Below are 21,064 nucleotides of genomic sequence, written 5' to 3'. Positions count from 1 at the left end.
AACTAGATAGGCCTAGCATACGTACATAGCACAGGGTCCAAATCCTTGATACGGTATGATGCAATGTAATTTCATCGAGATTACTGGGAACGGAGATCAGCTTTTAGTTTAGGTGATGTCAAAGTATGGGTTGCCTTTCGCAAAACCTGATATTAGGACAAATGTCTCTAATTAATTCAAGATCACCGTGGAGATCCAAGTTGAACTGAAAGTCCTTGTCCGAATTGCATGAGAATATTTTTAGTTGCAGCCAATAACAATCATGGCGCCTTTTTCTGACAGACAAGTTGTGCTTTTGTTTGTTTGGATTACATGGGTCAAATCGGGCAATCTGTGCATGTGTAATGGATAAAAGGTAAGTAATAAACTGTTTGTAAGATTTTTGGTTTTGTTTGGTTATCTTAAATAACCCGTATTTCTTGTAAATAGTGTCACGAGACTAACAGCGCAGTATTACAACAACAACAACAGCACTTGTAGTCGGTGAGCGTAAAATCTTTAACTCTGTCTACACTCCCTTAATATCCCGCTGTTTTACTATTGTAATTCGATAGATCACTAACTGTGAGCTTAGGATTAAAGCTGTATGTAACTCGATAACAGACTCACCCAAGCCAAGGCAAGAGCTCAAGAGTGTGGCGTTGAACTACATCACTCAGTACATGCAAGAATCATTGGACACCCAGTATGATACAAATGTTTGCTGTAATAAATCTTATTTACAGCTGTTGTATTAATTCATTTGAATTGTTGACAGATTTTCTACAATTATTAAAGATGGGTGATGGTTAGGTAAAGGAATGGCGTCACTTGCGAAGAAGTCCCTCAAAAGGAAATTAAGAAGGATTTCAGATGATGGAGAAGACACTGAAAATATAAAGTCTGTGAAACTGGAATCGAGCATTGATGGTGATTCTGTGGATAAGTGTGATAAAGATGATGCCCGGCTCAGTGACTTTGTTGGTGATGAGCCAATCTGTGATAAAGACACGCTTAGCAGGACTGAATTGAATACAGACACACCAGTGGAATTAGCTGGTGGTAAAGCCAGTCAGTCAGTAAAAGATGGAACTCTAAGGGCTCCCTCACCACAGTCAACCTCAGCAAGTACTAGCTCAGACACAGTGACAGAGGAAGAAAGAAAGAGGTTTGCCTTCATCAGCCAACAGTTGGATATTCTGAATACCCAAACTCACCCGTCCCCTTCTGTACAGACAAAACTGTTACCCAAATCATTGGCGAAGTCGGTGAAATCTTCAACACAGGCTAAGAAGGTCATCAAAAAGAAAGCGCTGAAAATCAAAATAGGACTAACAGAAAAGCATAGACTTGCTGTTGTAAAGAAAGCCATACTCAGCCCCAGGTACGTTGCTGGCGGGTCATGGGTTTCCCCTGGACTCTGCCCAGTTTCCCCCACCATAATGCTGGCCACCATTGCATTGGTGAAACATTCCTGACTTCGGTGTAGAATTCAACTCTCATTGGTTCAGTTTGGTTTAAAGTCAGTTTTTTCTCTAGTCACATGCCTGACAAAAAATAGTGGTTGCCTAAAACAAACTTGTGCTTGTGCGTGTAAGTCAACTTTGTTCACATCCATGTCTGTCGCATCATGTTTTAAAAGTAGCACTATTATACTGGTGTGTGAAAGTGCTTAATTCATACATGATAGGAATGTTTCAGTATGTGCAGAGCTGTATTTCATATTACTTTGTTTGCTCTTTTTTCAATGTCAGGAAGCGAAACAAGCCAGTCTTAGAAACACCCCAGTCTCCCAGAGAAAATTCAGAGGAAAGTGATCAGGAGGAGTCAACTCCATGTAGCACAAGTGCTTCAGGGGAGACAAGTGTGGATGGTGAAACTGATGAAGATGGCCTTGAAATTCGTGAAACAAAAGACAAAGTCGTACAGCTGGAGAAGAAGATTGAAAAAATGATGCCTGTTCATGTGAAAAGTATTATTGATGTGAGAATAACTTTCACCATGATCTTGATACTATGGGTGTAAAATTTTTAACTTCGCTGGAATTATCTTTTCTTGTGAATTCTTTTACTTGTACTTTCTAACATTTAGTTCAGTGTAAACCAAGAATTGATGTTGAATAGAATCTTAATTTTTTTTTCTTATTCTTTGTTGGATTTCATTTCAGCGCCTTGTCAGTGATGGAAGTGTTTTGGAATTGGTCCAGAATTCGCTGACTGATGGCACAAGCCCTGACAGCAAAGATTCTGGGTGTGAACCGAAACAGACCCGATCCCAAACCAAAGTTGGTGATGTAAGTTCCTTTTCAAAGACTTTTCTCTGTTGTTAACTTCTTCCAGTGAAAAATGTTTGTAATCGATGCGCTTGTTGCTTCTCAAATGTATATATGTAATCTGTTACGTGTAGTATGCGTGGTTGTAATATTGCCTTCATCAGTGTCTAGGCTCAAGTCTTTACAAAATATAAATCAGGACTGTCCGATCTGGCCTCCTCAAATCTTTTTATATTGTGACGTGACATCATTTGATCTTCAAAACCTGTCTTTGTAATTCTCAATGAAAGAAGTCAAATAATCTTGAGTACGGCGTAAAAGACCAGTCAATTACATAAATCAATCTTAATGAGTGTTCAGTTTAGGTTACCAGTTAAAAATTGATCAATGATTAACAATACAGCTATACTTGTGAGTTGTCTCCCTTTGCACAGTCTCTGTTTCCCTGGGTGCTGAGTCAGGCGAAGAAGGCCCTCTCCCCCAAACCTGGCATCCTGGATCTGACCTTCTCAGAGGAGGAAGAGGAAGATGATGAATATGAACCGGACAAGGAAACAGAGGTAAGCACCCCTTTGATGATTACTGAAAAGAATTATACACTGTGTTGTAAGGCAAGGGTCAAAATATTTGGTCAGTCAGTAGTTTTTAAAGAGCTCATAATAAAAATGACCTCAGTATGAGCCCAGGTCTTCCAAAAGATAACACTGAAATGTGCAAATAGTGATGATTTCAGACACATAAATAAAGCTTTTGTATTTTATCCACTTCCATGTTGTTTTTCTATGACATAAATGGAATCTACTAAATTTCACACTTTTACATGATGTTGAATGACTTTAATTTTTGTCAAGGTCATCACTCTGGGGAGCTATATAGTTTCACATATCGACCATTTTGTGATGAGTTGAAAAAGCTTTACTCTATACTTGGCCATAATTTTTGATTCTGTGATGTCTTTCAGCGTGTTTACTCTGTGATGTTTTTTTAAGTGGTTTTCTGTATCACACATTGAAAAGTTTGTCATTAACTTGCCAAAGGTTTGTGGTTTACCCGCCACTGACGACCATTGCTGAACAACAATAAAGTAAATACAATTAATAAATATGTAATTTCTTCCGTGACTTGTTGACAGACTGAAGAGACAGACTCAGAGAGCATGTTCTCACCGGATATGATGGGCCGAGGCTCTCTTAGTCCACCTACCCCTTCAGCACAACCATCTGACAGTGATCAGTGTCAGATTGGTGCTAAGGTATGTAAAAAAATATAAAAAATATCTAAAACTGCTGCATAAGGCTCAAGTTTCCTTCAGCAATAAACTTGACTGTTGAATGAACTGAAAATTCCAGAGTGGGGTTTTTAACAAACGCTGACTTCAACGTCTAGAGAAACTGCTAAAGAGATTATACTGGAGAATATTGCAAGTTTTTGGCTGGGGCAATTCAAATTTTTCCCCCCGATTAACAAACTTATGAACTTTAAGAAAATGTCAATCTTGGTATCGTCTTGTGATTTTCTGCTTTTATGCAATAATTAATTGTCATTTCAACTTAGTTTATGAAAAACTGTTGAACATCATCATTTATGGATATAGGAGACTGCTCACCAAAATTCGTGCAAAATAAACACTGATGTTTTACTCTATTTTAGGTACGTTCTTGAAGACTGTTCAAATTTGAGCTTTACAGTTGAGACAGATGTAACGTCTTATGTTTGGTTGTAGTCTAGAATAAAAAATCTGCTTCATTAACATTGTATATGATCCTGAAAGCTCACATGACATGAGTAAATTCATTGCCTTAGAGTCAAAGGACGAGACTTGTAGTGTTAAGCTACTGTATGTATTTGGTAGAACACACGTGTTAATATCTTTGAAGGAGGAGAATTCTTACAGTATGTGATCATCTGTCAGACACCTGTAATATTACAACTAGCTTTTGCCAATAACACTCACTGGCCTCGATGGCTGAGTTGGTAGAGCTTTAGACAGTGGATCTACTGCTTCTGGGGCGGTTGATCCACTGTCAGTCCTGGGTTGGGTCACACCTATGACATTAGCGTGGCATTCAGCATTAAGGGGATAGTGCAAAGACTGGTTTACCCGTATAAGAATAATGGCTTGGGCGAGGCAGCATACTTGCCTTTATCTAGTGAAGCAGCACTAGATATAAGAGCGGTGGAAATCCGTCCTACAACAAGGGGACACATTACACGTACATGTACTCTAAGGACTCCTTCAATTGTAATCCAAAGCATTTACCATCTTTTTTCATATCCTCTTTTCTTTGCCTTGTACAAGTTTAGTTAGTAATTCTATTGACATTTTCGCTCATGAAGTAGATACTAAGGGCCTTAAAACTTGCAATTTGTACACGTCTGGTCTTTTTTGTTAACAGGACAGTCCTGAGACCGTTGCCTTGAGAACACGGTCTAAGGTGACACTAACAGACAAGTCCCTGCATGAGATAGAGTCGACATTTGTTGCTCCTGACATCACCACTGATATGTATCACACAGCTGTGGACGATCCTGAGTGGACAGCATTCCTCACTGGCCTACAAGCTCCGTCTCCTCCTGGTAATAGTGCTACTGTCATCAGAGTATCATTACGTCGTTCTTTAAGTATCAAAGATGTTAAATGGGTTTCCCTTCCAGTGGCAACTCAGGTTCAAACTGAATTGATCATTTTTCTCTTGCAGTGAGTACGCTTGTACTTCAACATTTTCGCATGTAAAAGATCAGCTTTCAGTGCAATTTATTCACATTTTTAATTTGATTTTGGAGACAAAACCACATTTGTTGGATCGGCCAGTTTCAGGGCTTTGCAAAAAGTATAATTTTATCATTCAACACAGACTAATGTCTTCAGAATATGCTTGATTAAACACCTTGCAAACATGTTAAAAGGTTGAGGAACTACAGTAACACATTATCGGTTTGTCCACATAATGTCATCAGAAAAGACATTTTAGGCCCAAATTACTTTTACATTGAACTGTGATGAACTGGTCGACGTTTCATTTCTTTAGGTCACCTGGTCGGTGCCAGATTTTTACCAGCTACAAACTTGAACTTGAACTTTTTGGTATAGAGTGAAAGTTCAGTGAAATAAATATAATGCATAATTGTCCAGGAGTTTCTATAAATGATTGTCAATTCTATTTGTTGAAGAATGCTTGGATCCTGCTAAAGTTGAACTCCATGAGCATTGTACCAGTTTGGCCAGTTTGGTTCCATAAAAAACGTTTTCTCACGACAAAGTCCACAGTGTTGAAATGTATTAAACACATTCTGTTGAACTGTTGACGTCTAAAAATGCAATAGCCCAGCTAGAGTGCTGTCGTAGAATTGAGAAGTTGTTGTTGATTTTAGACAGGTAAATGTGGAAGAGTTGAAATTTTAGAACCAGGCACCATCGGTCTAAAATCAACAGCAATGACTCCACAAAGAGTCATTATTTCGCCGCAAATGCTGGGCAAATTGCACAACCTACCTCCACCATTTCTCTGCAGTCTCTTGTCTGCTGTCAGCACCTGGTCGAGAGTGTAAGGATCATACCAACACAAAGCATGCTGAAGCAATTAACATCAGTTTGTTGTCGTTTGCCTGAAGGAATTTATGGCCTGAACACCTGTGATAACCCATTTTTTTGAAATGGTGATGTCCAAGGTGGAATTTTGTGATGCGGGTATCTCTAATTTTAGACTGGTTGACGTTCCACATTGCATGTAGTAGGAAAATCCGAAGTATAATAGAATTTCTATTTTGACAATGGGTTTGTTATTGTTTTATGTTGTAGAGAGTGAAAACACACGAGACACAGTTGACGATGAGAACAGCGACCCTGAGTATAATTTCCAGGCTGAGGCTGAAGTTGAAGAGCAGGATACCGAGGACCTGCGTAATGACATTGCTACCAAAATATCAAGTAGGACATAGTTGTATTACTGTTAAATTCTGTTTAAATTTCTAAAATATTTGAGTGCAGTGTTAAATAACAATCAAATGAATAAGTAAGATTGGTGAAAAATCATTCAGCCTGGATGAGAATTTTAACCCATGATTTTTTTAATGATAACCCAAGTGCTTTTACCTGTGACCTTGATTCCATTATATCTGTTGACTTTACAAGTATACATCTGACATCTTTGAAGTGACTTCTCTGAATATACTTGAATTGATGTGTTTTTTTTTTTTGTACAGAAAAAGAATTGAGTGAACTTCTTGATGAGCTCCTGACTGAACATGTGGAAGGAGAACAGGAAGAAAAGGTTCCAAAAAAGTAAGTTCACTATTAAAGTGCACTGGATGTATAAAGAATTAAATGTTAGATATAGAATATACTGATGGTTTCATTTAGTTCCTTGATTTATCAACTTGTTTTATGTTGAAAGTGTGTTTTACTCTGCACTCAAGGCTATTGACCTTATTTGACCAGCATAATGGTGGGAGGAAATGGGGCATGGTCTGAAGGAAGCTTAGTAATTCAGGGCCATCCTTGTATAATTTAACATCTCCCCACAATTTGGTTATAATTCTGTAGAAATGGTGTTAAGTCTTAATCTTAATTTGTGTTTAACAGCAAGTTTAAGTGTTTTTAACTTGTTTGATGGAAGTTAAGTTTATGTTTGGATGAAACCAACACCACCCAGGTACATGCAAATGAATTTTAGGTTTGAATTTAGTGAAAAGAAACATGAGCATTTATGCTCTGGTTTTCATGTGATATTTGCATTACTTCTCAGTATAAAATTAATAAATTGAACAAAGTTAATGTTAAGAATAAACTTACATGGATCTTTCAAGAACTAATATCAGCTTTGGTAATTTTTGTTAAAAGTAGAAAAGTAAAGGGAACCTCAAGTGGAAATTCGAGTTCATCTTCAGAAGGGAGGGCAGATAGCAGTGATCAGGAAGATCTGGCTAAAGCTTGCCTGTTATGGACCAGTGAATCAGGGGAGCTAACTGAGTCTGACGAGGCTGGACTGGAAATAGCTGAAGATGTGGAGACAGACCTGGATAAAAGGCTGGAAGCAGAGGCGCAGAAGAACAACCTGACAGCAATCAATGTTAAAAATTTACTCCATGTAAGTAACTCCTAGACAGTGATCAGTGTTAATGTTATTATTACATCAGACATGATTTTTTTCCGCTTTTTAGCGGAATTCCGCTTTTTCTTTGTTCAGTTTCGATTAATTTACCTGTTTTCCGTTTTTTTTTTCTGTGTAGTAACATTTTGTAAAGTTCCGATTTATTTCCTCAAAATAAAGTCGAAGATTCTGTCAATTTGCCGATGCATGGCTACCGAAATCTGGCAATGCCGGAGGTTATAATGTTATCTGAATGGAGTCTATTGTCCAATCAGATCGTGTGTTTCATTAAGCCGAACTGTTTCAACCAATCGGGAACAAGATACCATTATTCAAAGGCAGAGCCAGCCCGGTCAAAAATGGCGGCAACGTCTCGGAGTATCGTGGATCGATCAGATAAAGATTTTGATGCGCGTACAGTGGACAAGGGGTTGAAAAACATCTGGAGGTGGGATTGGCTTGAACGGAAGGTCGACGGGGAATACGTGGGAAAATTCATGAGGAAGATAACATCCGCCGGTTTGGCTTTCTGCGAGTTGTGCCACAAAGATGTGCATTATGGGGGTCGCGGATGAAAGGCGCTAGCACAGCACATCGGCCAGAAAATTCACAGAGATAACCTGAAATTGCGGTCGTCTAACTACAGTCTATCTGGTAAGTTCTGTTCCCTTATCAACATTCAGGGTGGAGTAAGGTTTAGGGGCCCTCCAGTAAGCCCATTGTAGTCGGACAATAGAGGCGGACTTGAATGAATGGAGTGATGTAGAGGGCCCACGGACCGTTATTCTTTACCAGTTCCACCTGTGCAGAGATGATCACGTAGTAAGGGAGGTAACTCCCCGCTCTTATCTTCTGCTTGTTGGTCAGCTTTTTGAACTTTCCGTTAAATATCAGTTGATAACTCGCTATGGTTTAAAACGGCATCATATGAAGACAGATGAGATTATTAGGCATTTATTTTATTTACCCATTAGACTGTTAGAGTTTGCTAAATATTAAAATAAATAAATTGATCAAGGCTTAAAAAGATAGGCCTATATAAAAATTGAAATAAACACATGTTCGTCAAAAATAAATTAAAATAATGACATTGCCACCAACTAGCATACTAAATGATTTTTGTTTACATTTGACAGAGGGATGCTACCAAATTATATTAAGCAAATAATGCATTAATGGCAACACATAGCCTATATTAATTGTATACAAATTAAAGGTTGTGCTTTTAGCATTTTGTAAACCACAGTGCAGAAGCTCGAGTCCTGTTTTGAAACCTACTTGGTATATTAATTTAAAGGACTAACTTGATAATCACTCTCATTTTGGTTTGTTGTAGCTGCTTTTGGACAAAAGTCAACAGATTCCAAGGCTCCTTATGGTATACACCCAATGTTTAAAGCTGCTGCTGCAAAGGCCCCTGAAGGAGCTTCTGCTGAAATTGCCACACCATTAAAGGACAGAATCGTCAATCAAGAAGCAATGCTTTTGGCATTCACGGCTGAATATTTCTTATCATTTGCCATTGTTCCTAATCTCATTCAGTTGGCGAAAACCTTATCTCAAGATAAAGGGCACTGGAACATCTAGAAATGTCACGCACAACTGCTTCCTACAAAACCAGGTTTGGTGTTGGAAAAATGTTTGAGGACAAACTGTTGGAAAACCTGAGGTCCGTTCACTTTTCACTAAACATCGATGAAAACACGAGTTCAAACTACCAAAAAGTTCTCACAGTTCTTGCAAGTTACTTCAGTCCAGATTTAAATAAGGTAGTTGTGCAACATTTTGCCTCTCTGACCTGCATCAAAGTTACAAGTGAGTCTCTCTATCAGAAAATAGTGACTTTGTTTGAAACCAATGAAGTGCCCTGGAGTAATCTTATGTCCATACTCATGGATTGTTGTAATGTTATGAGGGGATCAAAGTCAGGACTGGAAACTCAAATTCGCGAGAAAAAAGCTGGGCACCTGTTGGATGTTGATGGTGACATTTGCCACCATATCCACAATGCCGCAAAGGCATTCTGTAAGCCCTTTAACTGGTTCTTAGAACAGCTGTTGAATGATTTGTTCAATGACATGAAGTGGTCTCCTGATTTGAGGGAGATGTACCAGGAAATGTGTGAAATTCTGGGAATAAAGTACAGTATACCACAGAGGTTTGTCAGCCACAGGTGGTTGTCTGTGTATGATGTGACTGTGGACACCAATCGGCTGTTTGATGCATCAACTGTTTTCTATTTCCCCATGTTGATGAAAGAGGAACACAGACAACATCTGCCGACAGTGGTAGAAATCTAAAAAAGATTAAACGTATCTGAAGCATCCAAGGAACGGATACGGGAAATACACAAGGTAGACTTTAATACATATATTGACATTAATTTGACCTGTTGTTTGCCAATGTTATTAATTTTCCTTTATGAATTAAGCATGACATTCTTTCAGCATTTGTATTCTTCTGTTGTTGTTCTTTGCGTGGCATGAGTTTGAAGTTCTAACCCTGTTCCAGTGTTTTGTTTAATTTTGCACTTTGGTTCATTGTATGTACAGTGTATCCGTGGAGCTTTGCTGTTTGATGTTGACTAAAGATGGGCTCTCAATGGACATTGACTGGTAAGATACATTTATTACTGTGCTGTATATTGACATAATAAGTCAGATATATTTATATGTCAGTAAATTAATAATTTTATACTGAATACCTGTAAGGTTTATAACTACAGCATTTTTTGTATAAGCATTACCATAGAGCTTTACCATAATTGTTATCAAGTGTTGCAGGCCATGTATCTTGATTTCCAGCCTGTTGTAATCAGTCTGACAATGTATGTTATTTTTTCTGAAATGATATTTTACCTGGTATTAATAGTTACTTACATTTCTGGTGGAATTTGCCAGAAACTTGGTCAAAAAAAATTAACAAAGGAATGCAGGGAGAGGAAAGACCGCATCGTCACACGGATTTTTACACAGAGAAAACAGACAAAAATGGTGATGGGCTTGTACTGTTCAGTCTTCCCTCTCTTCAAACACTTTGTACTACTGTTTGAGATGAAAGAGCCACTCATCCACCAACTTCATGAATCACAGGTACTGTACACTGTACATTGTCCACAAAAATGATTATAGAAGGTGGATATAAGAAAATGTCTAAGAATATATGTATGGTGAACTGAAAGTAAATTGTTGCGTATATTTCACATGGCAAAAAGTCAGTTTAAATGGGATATTGAACATATGTCATTTAAGCCAGTGCTAATTTTCTTATTAACGGAACAATTCAGTGTTGATTTTATTGGCTTGAAACCATTAAACTAGTAACTGTGATAATGTCATAATTCCAGGATGGAGTGATATGAGTAAAATGTGTTGTTTTTCACAGCTGCTCCCATTCAGGAGTTACTTCAAAAGCTTGAAAAAATATGCATGAGACTAATTTGAGATTTTAATATTTGTTTTATTAATTTAACAGTTAAAGCTGTTTAAGGACTTCCTAGGATGTTATGTCAAAGCAGAAGTCATCAACACAGCATCAACCGGAGCTCAATTGAAGAAGCTGGATCTGAAGCAAGCTATTATGAAACCGAAGCAGATGTTCATGGGAAGTAAAGCATTGAAACTGATCCAGAGTCCTTCAACACCGACCTACATGATTACTTCATTTCTAAAACAGGTGAAGGAAAGCTACCACAAAAGTGGTGTAAAGATTCATCTCATTCTTTCTTTGTCAAAATGTCCAAATCTGTTAAGCATAAATCATTAGATTTATTGCAAACTATTATTAATCTATGTGTGTTTACAAAATGCTAATTTTACATCAAATATTCAAAGCATTTTGGACATATTTTCTGTATGCCTTTGCCTCTGAATTTTACAGCTGAAGTCTGATATAATCTGAAAAAGAAACCATTTGAATTTTTTAGAAAGACTTATGTTTGATTGTCATTTCAGGTCAAGGAAGCCTACATCGCCTGTGGGGATACCCTGCAGAAGAAATTAGCACTAAGTAACAAGTTTTTGAAGGCTGTTTCTGCCCTTCACCCTCATGCAATTGGTCACACACTTACTCTTTCTTTGCTCCAGAAGTTACCAGCACTGGCGCCTAATGTCCTGACAGAGACAGAAGAGGAACTTTATGAGTTAAATATCAGAAAATACCAGACAGATCAACATCCTGATTTCCCAGAAGGGTCTCGTATTGATGAGTGGTGGGGGAAAGAAGAGATATGTCTGAAATATCCGTGCCTGTCCAAGATGGCTAAGGCTGTTCTGTCCTGTTTCCATGGACCCCAGGTTGAATCTTCCCTCAGTGTAATGAATGACGTCATTGATGCCAAATCTGGGAGACTCAACATTGAAACCTACCAAGCCATACAAAACATAAAATATGGTTTGAAAGCTTCTGGTAAATCTGCTGTGGAGTATTTCAAGAAGAGGGACCATCTCCATGATAAGGTTGATCACACTCTTGTGAGGAATGTCAAGCGATCATTCAGCCAGTATAAGGCCATTCTTGAAGAGAAGAAATCAGTTGCCACAGAAAAACAGAAACAGCTGTACATTAGGGCACAGAGCACTTTGACGAAAAGGAAAGCCAAGGAGTTGTGTCAAAAGGCAGCCAAGAAAGACAGAGTGGAACACCATGGTGCCATTGAATGAAAAACTGGACAGTTGTATTCTGTGCCATAACATGCTAATCTAAACATTTGACTGAAAATGCTGAAAATGACCTGTACACTACTAACAATGTCTGAACCAGAAAAAATCTGTTACATGTATTAAATTTTGGCTTTGGTACAAAAATGCATTCTTCTCTCTGTCCAGAAGATTAGAGTTCTGTGGGGACAAAGCAGATGGGAAAATCTGTAAGTCAGAAAACAGTGTTGGTTTTCTTCATATTTTACAGGATTCTAGTTTGATTTTAATAGCCAAAAACCTCCCAGAATCCATTTTCAGCCACGCAGATTTTTCTAGCTTCCGGAGCCTAGGCGGCCCCTGGACCCCAGCCTTTTTGGGCTATGATAGTAAATTTCAGCTATTTTCTTGGTTCACCACAATCATGTCTGTTACATGCAATATTAATAATTTCTTAGATGCAAGTAACTTTTATAAAAAACATGATGACAACTGATGTTAAAAATAATGTACTATGTCCATTTCAGTCCTATATAAAACCTGACATTACAAATTTTAAAAAAGTTTTTATCCATGCAAGGAACTCCTGTGAATAACATCCTGTTCATACAAATTTGTATTATCTACACATTTTTACAAATAATTTTGAATTATGGGCATTTTTTGAATCTTTTTTTTTTTTTTAACAGCACATTGTAACCAATGAACATGTGCTGGATATGGTGCAGAACTCGCTGGCTTCTGAGAAAGATCCAGATGTCAAGGAAGCTGCCTATGAACCAAAAATGACGCGTTCCAAAACCAAAGTTGGCAGTGCTCAGGTAATAATATGTGGCATTAACAGTGTAAGCTGATTATTTTGAATGTCTCAGTTTCTTAAAGAATTGAATGTGATTTTCGTTGAACTGTATTGTTGTAGTTTACTGTTATTTATACTGATACATGCTGTGTCTAATGACTTAACACCAGCATGTCTGCAAGACATATCCAGGCTAAGTAAATTTTATGTGAAACTTCAGTGCGATTACCAGGGCCAAGCTGGCTTAGATGTTAAAGCAGTAGTTTGTGGTGATCAAGCATGAATCAGATCAAATCAGTCAGTAAGAGAACCTTGTTGACTGATAACATAATAATGCTTGTGTCAACAATTTGTGTACGGATTCCAGGAGATTAGTCAGGTACATAGTACCTGGCAATTGATGATGGTTTACTCTGGCTGCTCCGGTTTCCCTTGGCTTCTCTGGTTTCCCTTGGCTGCACCAGTTTGCCTTGGCTGCTCTGGTTTACATGCATGTACATGTAAGAGACAATTTCTTGAGTGATTTCAGAAACGATCTAAATTTCTTGAAATACCAGAAAGTAATGTTTTTATGAAATGGTAAAGTTTTGTAATATGTGACTTTGATATGTGCTTACAGCCTCTGTTTCCCTGGGTGATGAGTCCTGGGAAGAAGCCGTCAGAGCCTAAGCCTAGCATCATGGACCTGATGTTCTCTGAGGAAGAGGATGAAGACGAGGACGAGGAGTATGAGCCTGACAAGGATACCGAGGCAAGTCAGCTGAAACTCAGACATTGTTCAGCCACATTACTTGTTAAGGCTTACTCTGAATGGGGCGCGTAAGCCCTCCACAAGGAGAAGGAAATCTTGTACCTTCTAGCCACCTCAACGACAATACTAGGAATTCCAATAACAATACAAGCTAACATGAGAAACCACAGCCAGTGTTGTAATTCAAATAGGTGCACTGCTTATCTCTGAGTTACAAGATTTGCTTCCCTTTGTAGAGAGGTGATGAGCCGCATAAGGGGAATACCTGAAAAAAACTGAAATTTATTACATGAGTTATATTATTGCATTACATAAAAACAACTTTTTAACAGCACATACAATATTTCTACTACTTCCACAGAAACTATTTTGGTTCATATGTGCAGAAAAGACAAAGCAAACTTTACAGCTATCACATAAAATATTTCTTACTAAGAAATTATTTTGGTTCCTACATTCAGGAAATCAAAAATGTTTCAAGGTACTATAGGAAGTCTTTATGCTAATACAGAAGTTGGTTTGGTTCTTTTTTCAGGCTATGGACACTGACACTGATAGTGTGGTCTCCTCTCGTATGAGTGACTTCGGCTCCCCTTGTCCAACCACCCCGTCTACCCCAGGGTTTGGCTCTGCCCCGTACAAAGATAGCAGCAGGTTTAGCAGAAAAGACTCAGAGGTACCGTACTGCAGTGGTTTTATGAGTTTTGCCCTGTTCAGCCCAAACATTAAAATGTTAATAAAGACGCATTGTGATGTTTTTATGCCATGGACAAAGCTGAACAGTTAAACTTAAAATGAGATGTGTGGTAATTTAGAAGGGTTCCTGCATTTTCACTAGGGCATGCTCTAGTTGCAGGCAATTCACCCCTGATCAGTTGTAAACTGGAATCAAGCTTTGGCATGTTTGGCTGTGGTTGTATTTAAAGAGGGTCTACCATAGATTTTGTCCAAAAATCAGTAATCTTTAATCTAATCACATTTCCTCTGTTTACCAAGAATATCTCAAATTATTGCTTTTCGTAAAGTATCAGACTCGTATCTGTTCTATTTATAGTTTTAAAATGATTCTAAAGTTTGAAAAAGTCAACACATCCACAGACGTGGCTGATATTTTGTGTATGATTATTCTTGTAATGGAGACTGTCAAAATGTTTTTGTGTACAGTTACTTTACTTGTGTAAACTGAGCTGTTTATTTCATCTCCCCCAGGGGTTTCAGAGCCCGATGAATCCACCCTCAGGGACAGGAAGGCTGTCAGTGGCTCGTCAGCTTGGCAGAAAGTTTCAGGATGCCATGGACAAAGCTAATGATGAGGTCATTGTTGAGACTACTACATGTGACTGTGGTGGTATTTTGTATGAGTTTCAGCATTGCTCTGTTAATATAAAACATCATGACAATGTGGAAAATGTTTTTAGTCAAATGACAACTTGACTGTGGTAAAAATTTGTTCTTCTTTAAAGAATTTAACTGGGTCAGCTCAACAGGCAAAGTAAAAACATTTTTTCACTTCTGTAACTTCAAGTGAATACATTTCCATAAAAATAGGAAATGAACAGAGGTAGTTAAAAAAAGCAAAAAACATGACGCTATGTTTTAGGACTTCATCTTCCTCAAAAGGTACCGTGTCTGTTTTGTTTATGGCTAGCCCTAATTTTCTTGTCCTTATCTAACCTCCTCACTATCGTTTGTTTGCAGGATGGACCTGAGACTGTTGCTCATAGAACCAGGTCTAAAGTTCCGCTGACAGACAAGTCCCTGTTTGAGCTGGAGTCCTCTTTTGTAGCTCCTGACATCACAGCTGACATGTACCAGATAGAAAACCTACGATCCTGATTGGCTGAATTTCCTCACAGGCCTTCAAGCCCCTCCCACAGGTCAGTCATTTTGAACACCATTTGTTCAGATGAGAATTTGAAAAGGAAAGAATATAATGAGTTATTGAACAAATGTTGTGCGAATAAATGTGTCCAGAAAAATGCTCATAAAACGACTTAAATGTCACTTCAAATTTGAGCGCTTGGGGATGCTAGCATGGTTTCATCAATTTATTTATTTATTTGATTGGTGTTTTATGCTGTACTCAAGAATATTTCACTTACTCAATGGTGGCCAGCTTTATGATGGGAGGAAACTGGGCAGAGCCTGGGGGAAACCCATGACCATCAGCAGGTTGCTGGAGACCTTCCCTTTGACAGCTGAAGATCAAGCTTGACCTGTGATAAAGTGGAAGATGCAGTTTTAATATAAATTCACAACTGTAACATTCCCCTTACCTTCTCAATGTGGTCATTCAGCTCAACTCCAGGGAATACTGTACTGTAATGAGGTAGTGGTGGACTTGGTGACAGCCTGCTATAACTACATAGGATGTCATGTTTAGTGTCTGAAGCATAATATTCCATTGTGGCAGTATTATAAACATGTCACCATTGAGTGAGTGAGTGAGTGAGTGAGTGCTTGGGGTTTAACGTCGTACTCAACAATTTTTCAGTTATATGACGACGAAGCTACACATGTAGTACAAGGAGACTGTGGTGATACAACCAAAATGATGTTTGTAGCGGTGCCAAATCTCAAGCAGCTAAACAGCTTTCAGTTTAAGCTCATCCGTGTATTAAAAGCTTCTCGAGTTGTGCTTAATGATAGAAGTTGTTGACATTGCAGAGAGTGAAGACACACATGATGTGGCTGACGATGAAACCAGCGACCCTGAGTATAACTTCCTGGCTGAGGCTGAGGAGGAAGAACCAGACAAAGAGGATTTCCGTAATGATAAAGCCACCAAAGTCACAAGTAAGGTTCATTAGGTGTGGACCTGGGGGGGTGGGCGGGGGGGGGGGGGGGGGTGGGGGGGTGGAATAGCCTAGGCACCTGGGAATAATTTCGCCAACAAGTTTTAAGTTGAAAATTTTAATTATAAGCTGTTAGTTTTACGGGTCGGTACATTATACGGCATAGGTTGTATGTTGTAAGCTTTAACTTAGGACCTGATCTGTGACTTAAACCTATAGTGAGATGAGGGCTAAACAAGCAGGATTTCAATTATAATGAAGCCAGATAAAGGTTAAGATACCATGTCATCCTCCATCCATAAAACTTAATTACCACCATTGTGTAAAGTGAATTATTCTTCAGTATAATGTTAAGCAACATGTGTAAATAATTGTCATATTTCAAAGTAATGTTTGACACTTTTGGTGTTTTACAGAGAAGGAGTTGAATGAATTACTGGATGAGCTGTTGATAGCCTATGGAGATGGGGAAGAAGAGAAAGATAAGAAGGATTCTTGCAGGTTAACAATTTGGTGCAAAATATTTTATGACGTTTGTTCGACTCAGAGATGCACTTTTTGGAGCAAATTTTACAGTAATTACTTGTGAAGACTTGTATTAGCGTACCTATCTTCTTTAGGATACAGTTTAGGCCTACCTGTATTTTCATTCTTTTTTTTTTCTTTTTCTTTTTTTTAAATTTATTATTTAGTATAGTCTAATAACACTGCAGCTATATTTCTAGATATCCACAAGGTGTTTTTATGTTTTATCACCAACTTCTTATTCCACCTAAAGGAGGATCAGCGATGATTAATGATAAATAATGTTGTGTTTTGTGTTAAGGGTATCTCAACCACCGCCTATCCCCAGGCTACAGAAAACCCTTCCTTCTCCCGAGTCCAGCTGTAAGATCAACATGACTGCAGATGAACGGAGCCAGCTCAACGATCAGCTCAGAAAAGTAGGAAATACAACTGAAAATCGTTTTTGTCATGGTCATCAGTGTTGATAATTTTTGTCACTTTCCGCCTGTTGTAGATATAGAACTACACTAAAAACAAAGAACAAATATTAACGTCGAAGAAGGAAATTTTAAGGATACTAGCGGAGAGTAACTTAGTTGTTGATTAAAGTGCTTGTCATTCAGGCGCTTGGTTATGCTGATTCAGTCATATCTACGGACAAAGAATCCTGGACATTCCCCTGCCTCTACTGCCTTTAGAGCTTTGATACTTTCATAATTCCTCTCCTGATAAGCCATTTATATGGTCTCGCATGAAGTTTGTTGCCTTCTACCAATGTCACATACACATTGAAGCATTGTGCCGGTGAAAATCTGTTTTGCAAGAGTGTTTAAAAGTAATTTACTTGCCACAGACCTTTGGTTTACTCTGGACTCTCTGTCTACCTCCAACCACATAACAGACTGTGGTACAGTGTACACAACTGCAATAAAATAAATAAATGCTTGATGAAATTCGCATTATTATTGGATACTCATGGCAAAAAGTGATGTAACTCACACACAAAAATTTTGTGGCCTAAAATTGTGTCAGTTTTAAAGCGAATTATATTGCCTGATTCTTTTGATCTTACAAATGTGTTTGGAGTTTTTTGGGGGGGGAAGATAAATGTAAGTCTCAGCACCAAAATTTATATTTTTTAACTTTATTTGCCTCTTAAAAATGCACTTTCGTTGGTGCCTTTTTAAGGTCAAATAATTCTTTTCAAAGAAATGAAATGTGTTTATGTTTGTCTGTTTGTCCGTGTTGTAGCATGTTCAGCTGCTGACCCAAGTCTTCTTGCTGTGTCACAGAAGAGTGTCTCATCATAACTATGCAAGAGGTGCAGAGTGTTCCTGGTAAGAAAATGTAGTTTCCTTTTCCTGTTGGTTTGCAGAAGTCAGACACGAGTTCACCTGTCGTGCAGCGTACTGCATTTCGCCTAAGGTTTTGCATTTTTCAAGTGGCACAGTTTGTGTTTTGTCATTAAGTTTGATTAATATCTTATGAGAAAATCTTTAGCATTGGCATCAAAAGTATCAGGTTAAACTTTATGTGCTTTTAAAGTGGATTTCTAAAAGATAAACTTTATGCCAAATTCAGTAGTCTGATCTATTTCTGCTGATTTGTTGAATAAATTGACACACTCCTGATTGGTAGCACTCTAGTGATTGGTAGAATAGCCTGTTATATTTGTAGATTTGTGTAATAAACTGTTGTTTTCCTCTCAAAGCATTTGTTCCTCAAATTTGCTGTTTTATTTTTTTTTTTTTTTTTTTTTTTTGATTGTTGTTTTACGCCGTACTCAAGAATATTTCACTTATACGACGGCGGTCAGCATTATGGTGGGTGGAAACCGGGCAGAACCCGGGGGATCCGCAGGTTGCTGACAGACCTTCTCACGTACGGCCGGAGAGGAAGCCAGCTTGAGCTGGTCTTGAACTCACAGCGACCGCATTGGTGAGAGGCTTCTGGGTCACTACGCTGCGCTAGCGCGCTAACCGACTGAGCCACGGAGGCCCCAATTTGCTGTTTTACTGTCCACAACAGTTGTTCCTCTATGTCTACATGTATGCTTTATTTCCCCACATTTTAAAAGATTAAGGGGTTGCCTACTTAAAATTTGTTTCAGATCACACTCTTGTTTGTTTTTGTGAGTACAAGACTTCCTCCATAATGTTTACTAGGATTCTGTGTTTAGTGCAAGTATCTCGTACCTTATTCTTTCAGGTCGTCGAGTTTCTCTTTTTGAAAAAAAAAATGTTTAACAATTCTTTGTTTTTATAGAATGAACTTAAGCAGTTGGGATCCTGTGCAGGGCCCGGTATAAAATCAGCCTTTCACCCCAGGAACCTCAACTCAGCCTTAGATCTAATCAACAGCCCCCTTCCTCAGACTCGTGACCCTGATCAACTGATGAAGTTCAAAAAACCGAAGCCAGGTGAAGTCCACAAAACTGTATTTTTAGAGGCAGATAAATGTCACAAGATATTGTTTTTAGTGCTTCAATTTCCATTTTCTAAGCAAGCCTCAAAAGACCTATCTATAATCAATAGAACTCTTAGAATCAGGAATAATGGATGAAAAAGTGGATGAAATTTATGTGCATTTAGGGTAGTCTAGTTGCCCAAAGTTTAAAAATAATCAATTCAATTGAAACAAAAGTAAAACACAAAAAGGAGTTTCATCAGAGCGACACAACAATGAAAGAATGTAAAATCAAAGATGTAAGTTTTGCATTCATGTGTTTACTACAGGTGGGTTCTTTGGTAGCCTTGCTATGCTGTCTAAGTTTATTGGTGTGCCTGATTTATGTTTTCTTTTCTTCAGAGTTTAGATAAGTTTTTTTTTTGTATCTTCGATATTTAATGTGGTCAACTGTAAGTCACACCTCATGCATTCATGAACCAAATAGTCAGCCTTTTCGCTACAGATCGCACAGCAGAGCGATTTATAGTTTGTGAGAAATTCCATGAAATTATAATTGTGTTTTCACACTTTACGTTGTCTGTGGCTAATTTGATCCGTACCTTCCACCTGTCTACCTGTAGTGCGTGCACACCTAAATGATGAAGCGATGACTATTCTGAAGACAAACCCAACCTTCTACTATCCTCACCTGCTCCCAGTGAGCAACTTTTTCTCTCATCATGTTGCCTGCATGCAGAAAGTGGTGTTCACACCAGCAGAAGACAGGTATGTTAATGCTATATGATGATGCCGTATCCTCTGGCTTTATCTGTGAAGATGTGTAGATAAAATTCTTGGTCCCTTGCTTTTTGTCTTAAAATTATTGACTTACTGTAATTTTTTAACTGTGTCGCATATTTGCAAGGTGTTAATTAAACCATATTTTCAGGGCATTTGTTTCTGTAGACTGATAAAATTACACTTTTTGTGAAGCCCTGAAAACGGCCAACCTAGCCAATGTAGTGACTGCACTGAAAGTTGCTCTTTTCATATGTGAAAAGGTAAAAGGTTGAGACTACCCGATAAGTCTATTAATCATATGTGTTTTTTTTAGCAGCTGCAAGCAGTCCTTTGAGAGGACAATATATTTTTTGTCACACTAGTCTTAAGTGTTGATGACACTCTTCTTTTTATCAATTGTGAGATTTTTGAATTTACTTGTCTGAGTTATTGGAACTGCTCTACAACAACAACTTAGAATTGAGGGGTATCCATTCAGTACATATTGCCGATTATAACATCACACTTTTTTTCTGTAAATCATTTGATAGTTCTGGATAAAACTTCAGATTTAAATGAAGGAAATCAAAAGACGAATTGATTTGACTCACACAATATCAAAAACCACATTAAATGGAAAAAGGGGGAAAAAAAATTTGCATCATTTTATTTCTTTCAATTTCAGAATAATTGCCATGGGACTAGAAGATTTCTCAGGCTGTGAGAAGATTAAATATGAACTAATACAGCGACATCTTCTTCCTAGTAAAAGTGTTACTCAAATTAAGTACAGAGTGAAAAACCAAGTGGCAAAGAAAGATGATAATATTATTAAGGTAAGCAAAGTACATTCTGTTTTTAAGTATTAAATTATATCTCCCTCATGTTTTCATTGTAAAATCTTCTTGTTTATTTAAGAATTTAGAATTTATAATAGACTTGTTCCTAAACATCAGTGTCTTTGTTATTCAGACTTTCTGGAAGGACAACCTATTACAGCATTTCCCCAAGAGTACAGAACTGAACACTGACGATTCTTTAGCACCGGAATGGTACCAGGTGTGTA

The 21,064-nt window shown here is 38.0% G+C and overlaps 2 protein-coding genes across 2 annotated transcripts in view; both read left to right on the top strand.

Annotated features, from left to right (window-relative positions):
* The first annotated feature begins 200 nt into the window (after nt 1-200).
* The window catches only part of LOC135473434 (GON-4-like protein), a 61,731-nt gene continuing 40,867 nt past the window's right edge, over nt 201-21,064 (top strand). The window contains exons 1-24 of the mRNA XM_064753284.1: nt 201-355; nt 758-1,363; nt 1,734-1,962; nt 2,147-2,272; nt 2,686-2,811; nt 3,384-3,503; nt 4,648-4,828; nt 6,051-6,179; nt 6,455-6,533; nt 7,092-7,338; nt 12,668-12,799; nt 13,397-13,528; nt 14,064-14,204; nt 14,738-14,842; nt 15,227-15,361; nt 16,153-16,324; nt 16,740-16,824; nt 17,150-17,267; nt 18,082-18,167; nt 18,469-18,475; nt 19,096-19,249; nt 19,860-20,004; nt 20,684-20,834; nt 20,971-21,057. Coding sequence (XP_064609354.1) covers nt 801-1,363; nt 1,734-1,962; nt 2,147-2,272; nt 2,686-2,811; nt 3,384-3,503; nt 4,648-4,828; nt 6,051-6,179; nt 6,455-6,533; nt 7,092-7,338; nt 12,668-12,799; nt 13,397-13,528; nt 14,064-14,204; nt 14,738-14,842; nt 15,227-15,361; nt 16,153-16,324; nt 16,740-16,824; nt 17,150-17,267; nt 18,082-18,167; nt 18,469-18,475; nt 19,096-19,249; nt 19,860-20,004; nt 20,684-20,834; nt 20,971-21,057 — 3,450 coding nt within the window. The 5' untranslated portion in view covers nt 201-355; nt 758-800. The remainder of the gene's footprint in view (nt 356-757; nt 1,364-1,733; nt 1,963-2,146; nt 2,273-2,685; nt 2,812-3,383; nt 3,504-4,647; nt 4,829-6,050; nt 6,180-6,454; nt 6,534-7,091; nt 7,339-12,667; nt 12,800-13,396; nt 13,529-14,063; nt 14,205-14,737; nt 14,843-15,226; nt 15,362-16,152; nt 16,325-16,739; nt 16,825-17,149; nt 17,268-18,081; nt 18,168-18,468; nt 18,476-19,095; nt 19,250-19,859; nt 20,005-20,683; nt 20,835-20,970; nt 21,058-21,064) is intronic.
* Nucleotides 10,292-12,002, top strand: LOC135472323 (uncharacterized). The gene is made up of 3 exons (XM_064751783.1): nt 10,292-10,433; nt 10,816-11,016; nt 11,295-12,002. The coding sequence occupies exons 1-3, from the start codon at nt 10,332-10,334 to the stop codon at nt 12,000-12,002; spliced, it is 1,011 nt and encodes a 336-aa protein (XP_064607853.1). The 5' UTR covers nt 10,292-10,331.

This window comes from Liolophura sinensis, chromosome 8 (assembly GCF_032854445.1).
Source record: "Liolophura sinensis isolate JHLJ2023 chromosome 8, CUHK_Ljap_v2, whole genome shotgun sequence".
Taxonomy (NCBI): Eukaryota; Metazoa; Mollusca; class Polyplacophora; order Chitonida; family Chitonidae; genus Liolophura; species Liolophura sinensis.
The sequence above is the reverse complement of the archived record's forward strand: the minus strand, read 5'-3'. Positions and strand labels throughout refer to the sequence as shown.